This window comes from Perissodus microlepis, chromosome 11, assembly GCF_051167445.1.
Source record: "Perissodus microlepis isolate ML-2025 ecotype Zambia chromosome 11, ASM5116744v1, whole genome shotgun sequence".
Lineage (NCBI taxonomy): Eukaryota > Metazoa > Chordata > Actinopteri > Cichliformes > Cichlidae > Perissodus > Perissodus microlepis.
The window spans coordinates 12,337,037-12,347,576 of record NC_140471.1 but is presented as its reverse complement, the minus strand read 5'-3'; the positions used below and the strand labels follow the sequence as shown (position 1 = coordinate 12,347,576).

The 10,540-nt window shown below is 40.2% G+C and overlaps 1 protein-coding gene across 1 annotated transcript; it reads left to right on the top strand.

The window, feature by feature from the left end:
- Positions 1–2,732: 2,732 nt before the first annotated feature.
- cmc1 (C-x(9)-C motif containing 1) lies at positions 2,733–10,162 on the top strand. Its single transcript, XM_084943304.1, has 4 exons — positions 2,733–2,851; positions 3,274–3,366; positions 9,146–9,236; positions 9,430–10,162. The coding sequence occupies exons 1-4, from the start codon at positions 2,833–2,835 to the stop codon at positions 9,548–9,550; spliced, it is 324 nt and encodes a 107-aa protein (XP_084799430.1). The 5' UTR covers positions 2,733–2,832; the 3' UTR covers positions 9,551–10,162.
- Positions 10,163–10,540: the final 378 nt, after the last annotated feature.

Sequence of the window (10,540 nt, the reverse complement as noted above, 5' to 3'; positions counted from 1 at the left end):
TTTTCTTAAAGGTGTGTATATGTCTGTGAGCTGGGTACCTGTTTCTTTGATTGAACAGGTGGGCCTTCTTTGCATGGGATCCAGACAGCCGATCCGCCGCACAGCTGACTGTGGTCAGGCTTACTGTGCGCAACACACAGGCTGTGGTTCAGGTACAGATACACTGTGGTTGGATGCTGACTTTCAGGAGTCGTTTTTCGATGATTTTGCTATGATTTTATTTCACAATTGCCACATGGTACAAATATTGTTTTAAAAACAAGTCTTACTGCTTGCATTAAAAATGTGTAGCCACTGTACATAGTTTGAGAGTACAGAAAAAAGCCCTGGCAGTTAAAACACACAAAACTAACAATGTAATTGTATTTGATGCAACATAGCTTACATAATAGTACGGTTTTTACAGCTTCAGCCTCTTAACCTACTTTACTTGGAAGACAGTCATCAGACAAACTGGGACGTTTATCTGAAGGTGTTTCTACAGTTATTTCATAATCATTTATTAAAACTGAATACGCCCTTTTCAAAGTTGACACGTTGGACTGCCAACAAGGGGAAGTACAGGTGTTACTCTGAAAATGGTCATTGCAATGACATCCCTGTAAAAGTCTTTTGTTTGTGTGATCCAAAAAAGGAGATTAGACACATGAAAAAAAGACACCACTATACAGGCAGGTTAAAAGAAACGAGCCCCTTTTTATACATATTGCACAGTGCCATTGCTTTTTCAACAAAAAGTAAGCAAAACTATAGAATCAGTGTGTAAAAAAACTAAACACACTCCATGATTCAAATTCTCATAGTAACACTTTCAGCAGGAATAACTGGAAATATGTTTTCTATATTATTTTCTCTGTCTCTCACTTCACTGCGGGGAAATTTTGGTCCATTGTTCTTTACAACCTTGCTGCGGTTCACTGAAGTTTGCCAGCATTTGCTTATGCACAGCATTTCAATCTGGCAACATCTTGATTCTTTTCTTTTTCAACTAGTCTGTAATAGATTTGCTGATGTGCTTGCAATCATTTTTCTGTTGCATGAATTAATTTTGGCTAAGTTTTCACTGTCAGGCAGATGACCTCAGATTTGAGTTTTTGGTATACTTTGGTATGCAGAGGAGTTCCTGCTTGACTCAGTGACTGCAAGGTGCCCGGGTGACTACAAAACAAGCTTAAATCATCACCCTCCACCACCATGCTGACAGTTGGTATGAGGTGTTAGTGCTGTTGTGCTGTATTTGGTTTTCACCAAACATGGTACTGTGCATTACGGCCAAACAACTCCACTTTTTCTGTCCAAAGGGCATTGTTGTGGTTTGTTCAGATGCAATTTTGAAAAGCCAAACTGCGCTGCCATGTTATTTTTAGAGAGAAGAGGCTTTCTCCTGGCAAGCCTTCAAAACAAACCACACTTGTTCAGTCTTTTTTAATTGTGCTGTCATGAACTTTAACATTTAGCATGCTGACTGAGGACTATAGAGTCTGAGATATAGCTCTTGGGGTTTGGTTTTTTTTTTGCAGTTTCTCTCAGGATTGCATTGTGTGATCTTGGGATGAATTTGCTGGGACATCTATATCTGAGAAGATAGTGTTTTCCACTTGTGAGTAATCTTTCTCACTGCAGAGTGAAGGACAGATGATTAGAAACAGCCTTATAACCCTTCCCAGATTTATGAGCAATAACTGTTACTAAAATCATTACCGATATCTTTTCTCCTTTCTAATGTGTGAAAACACACCTGGTGAAAAAAACAGCCAAAACTGCTGTTAAAAGAGGTGCTTGCACTTGTTTATGATCAGTTAGTGAAGTGCATTTAATTACACTCCATGGAGGCAGTAAGGGTTTCATGGGAAAAAAGAAGAGACTGCATCTTAATTTTGTTTCAATTTTTGTTTTAATAAATAATGACACAGTGTAATATGCTACGTGTTGTAGTTCATCTGGGGTTGTATTTACCTCATTTAAGACCTGTTAAGGACCGAATTATATTTAATATGTTTAGAAATGTAAAAACTTACTGTATTTTTACCATGACTGTATATGGCTTTTTGACAGGCTTATGGAGTTTTAATGTTTATGATCTGTGGTTGCATTAGGGTCTAAAAGAAAGTGAAATTTGTTTTTACAGTGCAAAATGTTAATTATGTAATTAGTTGTAAAATGTAAACATTTAATATCATCATATGATTAATTCCTAAAAATCAGCACATTACATAAAGAAATGTTTTTTTTCTGCATGATATAACTTGCACACCGTTGTTTACAAAGAGCACTTACAGGGAGCTTCACACTCCCAATAACTTCAATTTGTGAAAAAAAAGAGAACGTAAAAGCTGTCATTTCATCATTTATAACGAAAAGAAAGAAAAAAACAGAAAAAGAAGTGTTTTGAAGCTCTAAATGTATATAGTTCTGTTCTGATTCCACCTCCCATCTAGACCGGCAACTTACTGTGGCTGGTGCAATCACAATTAATCACAGTTAATATTATTAGCATTACTAGTATTCCCTGAATCGCATTAGTGAATAAGAGATATTTCTAATAATAAAGGCTGTAACTGAGACTGTCTCTTTAATATGATAAAACATAAGAAATCCTTCTCCTCAGTCTTCCACAGAAATGAGCGTGGAGCTAAACCACCAGCTCTGACAGTAAGCATCACTCGGTCACCTGCAGCCTCCTGCTTCTCCGCTCGCTCTCCGACGCCCAGAGTGACTCTGGGAATTGCAGTTTTTCAGGCCACCATACTACGTCAGCGGAAGTGTTTTGAGCGCTCGCGAGCTAGGTCACATTGATTCAGTGGGGGTAATGTTTTAAGAAAAATCATCGCAATGGAGGCAACAAATACAGGTATTAAAGTCCGTAATGCTCTCAAATGCTTTTCGTGTATTTCGTGGCATACTTTTAATCAAAGCTGTCCGAGTTAGCTCGTTCTTTATTGGCTGTATTGAACTGTAATGGACCTGAGAGGCTATAATAACGTTAGCTAAATGCACTTAAAGAGGCTGTCGCCACTCTAAAGGAAAATGCTGAGTTAATTATTCATAAATGAGAACTTCTGTGTCCAGCGTCTCAGTTAATGGTCCTAAACATGCCTCGCCTTTAGCTGCGTGCGGTAATCCGCGTTTAACGACAGTTGAGCACGAGCACGCATGTCTCCCACGTACACCTATGATAATTAAGGGAAAGCATATTCAGTAGGCTTGATGCGGTTGATGCTTATTGTGATGCTTACTTGTGATACTCATATTTGCTTTGCTCTGCCGTGTCAGAGGAAGCCCATCTGAGGCATGTGGAGAAGGATGTGCTGATCCCCAAGAAGATGAGGGAGAAAGCCAAGGAGCTCTGTGCTGACAAGGTTGAAGGTGGGATTTTCTCCTGTCCACACTAAAGTGTCGCTCAGGATTCGACTTTACACAGCAGGGTCACTTTTTAAGGAGGCCGTTTTGAACTGTCACAGTCAACAAACATATGCCAGTTCACCTAATTGTTCCAGTAAGCCATTAGAGTGAACCAGCATATAACTGAACCCAAATGGAAAGCAGCCATCATTAAAACGTGTGTTTGTCCACTACCTTATGTCAAACTGTTTTTAGTTTTAAAAAAGCAGAGATCTTGGTTAAATCTGTGCCTCAAAGAGACTTTTCTTTGGTCTTCAGGAAGAACCAGAGTACCCAGAGCTTTGATTGGGATTGACTAGAAAAGTTTGAAAATTCAAGTTGCTAACTATAACACTGTGATGCTAGTCAACAAAACAAGGACAAACATCAACATTTGCCTAATTTCACAATTGGCAGTAAGATGGAAATGGAAGTAATTCAGTCTAACTTGTCTACTTTGTTTTTTTTTCTAAATTATTTTTGATTTGCCACAGTTGGAAAGGTATAGGTTAAAAATAAAAATGTATTGTAACCAGTGGATGTACTGGTAGCTGCTTTATCTTCAGGCCCTGGGTATATCCTGGTTCATGGTGACACTACAGTGATTCAGCTGCACAGTGATCATAGGTACCTAAAATATCTCAAGTTCTATCAAAACCAAAGTAAAAAAACAAAACACAATGATAACTGACCACTGACTTGAGTATATGCCATTGACAGGCTAATTAGCTTAGTGTCCTGTACATCCATCACTTCAACAAACTTTTTCTGTTTTTTCTTCTTTTTTTTTTTAAGGCTGGAGCATATCACAGCTGTCCCTGCGTGAGAGCCCAGTTATACCATGTGTAGGTCACCAGTCTTTTAGAGGGTTAGCACAGAGAGATATATTCACACCAATGGCAAATTTACAATACTTGGAAAGAGGGAAGGGTGTAACATTGCTGTTCTTAATTTGTCTTTTAATGCAGGGTTGTCAAACATATGGCCCACAACACAATTTTATATGTCAAGAGAGACTTTATTTTGTTGGACAAACCATGCAGCCAGTCCCATGCAAAGGCAGATTGGGATCATAGCGTTATATGAAAGAAAGAAGGAGGGCAAGTTCTGAAGATGGCAAGTGTAGTGGTTCAGGCCAGGTACACAGAGACACAGGGAAGCTGGATTTAAATGCAAGCATGTCAGGAAAAAGTGAAGAAATGAGTGAAAACGTGAAGTGAGCAGCATCTGGCTGCATTTCAATGATCTTGGGTTTCACAGGCCTGAATGTGCGCTTGAAGCCATTTATAATTCTTAACTTGTTTGATCTGCTGCTCACCACAATCAAGCACAAGCAGGAATTTTGGACTTTTAACTGTATTTTCAAAAGTTTTACAGCTTTTCATACTGATAAAAACCTCCCTTATGGCCATTCATACTACACAAAGTAATAGGCAATAAACAATTAACCTCTTAAACCGCAATGCTCCCAGTAACAGAGGCAAGAAGGAGAGCATCTGCTTTAATGGGATTTGCCACCAGATCTGTTATTTTAATATAGACCTGTGTGGTATCCACAGAAATGTTAAAATCTCAGCTAAAAGCTTACAAAACAATTTCAACAATCACCAAACAGCTAAAATAGTAAATGATTAAACAGCAGGTAAATAGATTCCACAAAAAGATGTAAAACCGAAGGGTGAATCCCCCCGTTCACCCGACGACATGTACGTGGACATGCCGTCAGGTGCTGAAAGCCAACATCTCCCAGATTCCAGAACCTGCAGGTTTCATCACTCTCCAAACAAAATTCAGCTGACCGGCAGCAAAACAGACCAAAATCCTGCTTCATGTTTAAAGAAACACTTTAATGAATCCTCACTTACTTTTGCCGTCTTGCTTCCACCACGATAAAATCGCACTTCCTGCACAGCTCTCTCTCTGTGTGCTTCAAGACTAGTTTCCCATCAGAAGTCTCTACTTTCTGCTTTATTTCCTTGCTAATAAGGCACCAGTCTGCCATTGCGTACAGCGCTGTTTGCCACTGTTTTGGGGTCCCCCCCCCCAAAAAAAATGACCCCTGACAAGAAAGCCCAACTCCTGCTATTTACAAATTATAACCTTTTGAAAAACAGAAACATTTATGTAATTTACACATTTATTTCTTACAATTTAAGTCCAAAGACTCATGCTGACAGCATGTCACAGCAGCCTTTTCTTTATCATGTAGAAAAACATTTAAATATGTAGTTTCTTTGCACTGATAGAAAAGGGAGTTTCACCTGTCCGGTCCACTTAAGATCAAAGTGAGCTGTATGTGGCCCTCGTGTAAAATGAGTTTGTGTTCACATTAAAGCAGGGGTGTCAATCTATCAATCTTTTAGAGAAATGACTTGATGTCATTGCAGACACTGAGGGTGAGGTAAAATGTTGGAGTTAATGCTGTTCATGTTATACAGTGGTTAGCTTAGCAACTCAGCAGTATGCACAGGAGACATGCCGGGGCATTGGTGTTTCATTGTTTACACAGAATTGATCTGTATGAAGCATGATTTGGGCTGGTTCAAGTAACTTTAAGGTTAACCTTGCCCTGTGCGAAACATAATTAAACTTTTATGAGTCCTGTTATATTTGGTGTAAAAATGAACACATCGTTTCATAAAAAGTACCAGCCATCGAACATGGTCTGCGCCTGCTGCTGTTTTAGCACCTGGATGAGTTGCTGCGATTGATGGAGTCATGAATTGTGCTCTCTAACAAATCTTAAAGGCTCTTAAGTTCAATTCAAATTTCTCCAAAGAAGAGTGGGTCAAAATTCTTCTACACCCACACAACCTTTCTCTTGTAAAGTCAGCTATTCACCTGCTAGTCAGGCTCTCCATTTTTATTGGTCAGATGCTGTCAGCGCCACACCTTTAGTGTGAATGCGCTCGTAGCTAGATTGTTAAACCCTGGCTTTCCTCCCTGACTTAATATCAATAATCACCTTCGTCTTGATGGATGCTCAATCATCCAGGTAAGTAAATCTCCAAAAGTTTATTCTGTTCATCTGGACTTAGCGTTTTTTTGTTTTTTTTAAAATCAATTTTATATCATGCTTTTTATTTGTTTTTGTTCTTTAATGTCTCTGTAAAGCACTTTGAATCACCTTGTTGTTGAATTGTGCTATATAAATAAACTTGCCTTGCCTTCAGTGGGAGAAACGTTTCGCTGACTTCCGAGCGCATTGTTCCTTCAGTGGGCTGGTTTCAGTCATTATGCAAATGTATGTTTATAAGATTGGGGAAACCTGCAGTCAGCTGAGACTGAAGAAGTCACTTGGATGAGTGACGAAACGTTTCTCACACTGAAAACGCTCCGTCCCAATGAACAGAATCAACTTTTGGAGAATAATCACCTTTGCGTGACCACTTAGCCTTGTTGCTTATGTTAAGTAAAGCCAGATGAGAGGGGTATGTTGCTTTATATTTGAGGCCTCGGGGAGCTCATTGAAACATGACAGCAAAATAATTAGACGCCATCAGACTGATAGAAAAGAGTCTAAGAGAGGCTTCAGGAATGGAAGCATAAACTTAGAGCGTTATTAAAACGTTCTTCAAAATGGGGACTGCATGTGGCGCTGCATGTTGCTGCCCCCATTTTTGTGTCATATTGCAACACTTCATCTTTCCTTCCTCAGGAATTTACTTTACTCTTGACCTTCTTGAATCAGACCCTTCTACTTCTTCTTCTTTCCGGTATTGAGTAGCAGGCTAATTGGCATTACAGCAGTTGCCTCTTTATCTACACAGACGCACGCACGCACTTGGCTGCACCTCTGCTCCAGTGTGCCCCGTTTACTGCAGCAACACATCAGCCCGACAGTCACGGTTTTATGTGGTTTTTAGAAATCTGATGACAGCTTCTATGAGCTAGGGTGTACTGCTCACACGAGGAGGCAGACAGAGGTGATGGGACATACATGGCTGGGCTGTGGGTAGTGGAAACCCCCCTCACATTACAAGTTTCTCGTCCCACTCATTTTCACACCTTCATCCTCCGCCCTCAATCATCTATTCTGTCTGTTTGTGTCTGCACTACTGGGCTCCTGTGTGTGTGTGCGTCTGTGATTGTGTTTTACAAAGACAGTGCCAAAAAAAAAGACCCAACACAATCTACAAGTATGTTTTCCTGTGTTATTGGTATCTGCATATATGCCTCTGCACACCCCACAGTTGTGTATTGTAGGCTTTGTTGTTCACGCAGATATGTAGCACTGACCTGTACAGAACTCCTTTTGTAGTTTCACCTGATGAGTTTTCCTACTACGCTGATGATTCATGTCAGGACTCACATGCCTTTCAGAGTCTTAAGTTTTTGAACAACCCCCACACATTCATTTTGATTACTGTTGTGTTTTTGCAGAAAAGCGATTGGCTGCTAATCGAATTCCTTAAATTTAAGGTCCGGATCACAAAATCAAAAATGTGGACAAAAGGTGGGGAAACAAAAATGAATGAATGAATGGATTTTTCAGTTTGTCGGTTAGAAATGAATAAATCCTGCTCAAGATCCTAACATTTATTTTCTACCATAACTAATTATGTATAAGGTCTTTTTACACCACATCTTCCTCTAAAGTACCAAATCTCCCGAAATGTTCAAGCCTCATGCTTCTGCTTTCCACTAACTGCCACTTCTGCGTCGGTAAAAATGGCAAACCGAATGACCTCAAAGCGAAGGTGGCATCACACTTTTCTTCAGAAGGGCCTCTTTTCGCATGAAACCAGTCTCGTAGATTCGTCTCCTTATCCTAACTATTCATGTGCGATCAGAAACGCAGCCTCTATTAGTGCCGTGGGACAGGGATGAGGCGCTCTTTGATTAGATTAGTCGCACAGTTCTGCTTCTCTAAATTGGTTTTGCAGTTAGTCTGCATCCTCGTGAAAGAGTGTGTGATAACCATACTGATGCCGCAGATGAAGGTAATTACGATGTCAGCTGTTTGAAGGGGACACAGGGGCAGTGGTTTTAATTAAAGCCTCGAGAAAGAGCTTGCTAACAAGGTGAAGACTCACTCGTCGACACCTTGTTCAGTGCCTTTAATGTGGAAAATACCACTAACAGGGGCATGAAGTCACTGTTGCATCTTTATAGAAGAAGGGCTTCTCGTTTTGGGCTCCAGTTTTATTTTTCGGGCACAGGCACCAGCAGTTGATGTTGGCCAGAGAAGAAGGAAGGCAGCAAAGGTTGAACGTATCTAGTAAAACTGCAACCATTAGCAGCAATTCTTAAGTTGAACATTTCTGATAATATCTAGTCTGATTTCTGGAAAAGCTCCATTTACTTGTTCGGTTATTGTAAATAACCTCGTCTATCTCCAGGCCTCACTGGGCACCGTGTTCAGTGTAGCATTACCTATATTTAATTCTTGGGGGCATATACGTGTGTATATTTGAGGATGGTGGGATGACTGTTACAGGGCTAATGTGGGAGCAGTGCGACCACAGATATAACCACTCTGTGGATAGTACGGTTAAGTTCAGTCCTCGTATGAACAAGGAAACATGGGTTTCGGTTTGATAAGAGGCTTGGCAGGGTGACTTCTGACTGGGTTCCTTCTCGTGGAGATGGGACCCGTCTCGGTTTGCTCGTAGCTATTCGTTTTCTTGTTTGCGGTGAAAAGGTAGGCTCTTAATTGTGATTTTTGCTTTGAGGTTACTGTACGCATTGAGCCAGTTTCCCTTTTTCTTTTTTTGTTGATTTGTCCTTTCTGACTTCTACACTCCTCTCCCCCTCCCTCCAGCCTTCAGCCACTGCTGTAAAGAGTCTGGTTTCTTCATGGTGTTGAAGTGTCGAGGGGAGAACGCAGCCCTGAAGGAATGTCTGACACGACAGTGAGTATTGTGCGACAACACTCGTATAGAAAGGTGGCTCCCCATGTGTTATAACAGAATCACGCCAGTAGCTTTTACACACGCTTGCCTACTCTCTCCCACTCCTGTTGACTCTCTGAATTGCCGCCTGTAAAGTCTTAGTAATCTCAAAACCTGTCAGAGTGATGAAGGTCTACCTTTTGTGTTCCACCAGCTACCAGGACCCCGCGTTTTTCGAAGAGTGCAAGCAGGAGTACATTCGAGAGAAGCTGGAATTTGAGAGGACGGGGATTCCAGCCAAGAACATGAAACAAAAACTTCCGACTAGCATGTAAAATAACAACACAACAAGCTTTATTTTTAAAGCGTACACAGACTTACACTCGTCCCAGAACTGCAGGATTACGTGGCAGTGCTATGGACAAGTGGTTGTATTTCTTGTAAAGCTACATGCTTATGCGTGGGGAAAAGGTGAGTGAAATTATTTGGATCATAAAGAGTGATCAGAATGTCACAAATATGTGATTGTACTGTGATATAGCAGCCACCTGGAAGAGTTTCAGTGCAGGGCAGCACATGGTGCGCAGCTGTAAACTGAGGGATGCTTTGCACCTGTTGAACCACTTGAACATGTGTCTATTGCTCCTGCAGTGACGGCACGAGTGACGAATCTGCTCAGTTGCCTTTGGCTGGACCCACAGCTTTGAAATTCACCTGCAGAAGTTGTTGTGTATTAACTTACAAAGGATTTGATTTAAAAAAAAAAAAAAAAGTAATGAAATCAGAGATGGAGATTTGTACACTATAACTTGGAGGTAATAATAAAACCCTGTGTGATCATGTGATTGTTGCAAATATTAAAAATTTTGAAAGCAAAAAAGTGTATTTTACGTGTAAAGGACAGTCAACATGAAATGTTTCTGAATAAAGGTTTAATATCCGCTTAACTCCATCAGACTTAAAAGATGTGTTTTTATGATGGTTTGCATTTTTCAGCAGTGGGACTAAAGAGTCGCACGGTGAAAATTTCATTTCTGTTTATTTAGTGTATTCGAAAGCAGGATCAACAGAACTGTAAAAATTGTAAAAAGAAAAAAAGCTACAGCTGACTCAGTTTGTTCTTTTACATGTTCAGGACTTTTACCTCCAGTGGCTAAATTAAGCTAAATGCATACTTTTTTTTGCATTAATAATTTTTTTTGTTATGGTTATAAGAACCAATTTACCATTAGCAACCAGCATAAGTATGTATTGTGTATGATCTAGAACTGCTTATGTACTAATGGCACAGATGGAAAGAGTTGCTGTCCTATATTACTACTGCT

Excerpts from the sequence above, each read along its gene's own strand:
- cmc1 (XM_084943304.1), top strand. Across the intron at positions 3,367-9,145 it reads CTGTGCTGACAAGGTTGAAG|CCTTCAGCCACTGCTGTAAA; the intron begins GTGGGATTTTCT and ends CCCTCCCTCCAG. Across the intron at positions 9,237-9,429 it reads AAGGAATGTCTGACACGACA|CTACCAGGACCCCGCGTTTT; the intron begins GTGAGTATTGTG and ends GTGTTCCACCAG.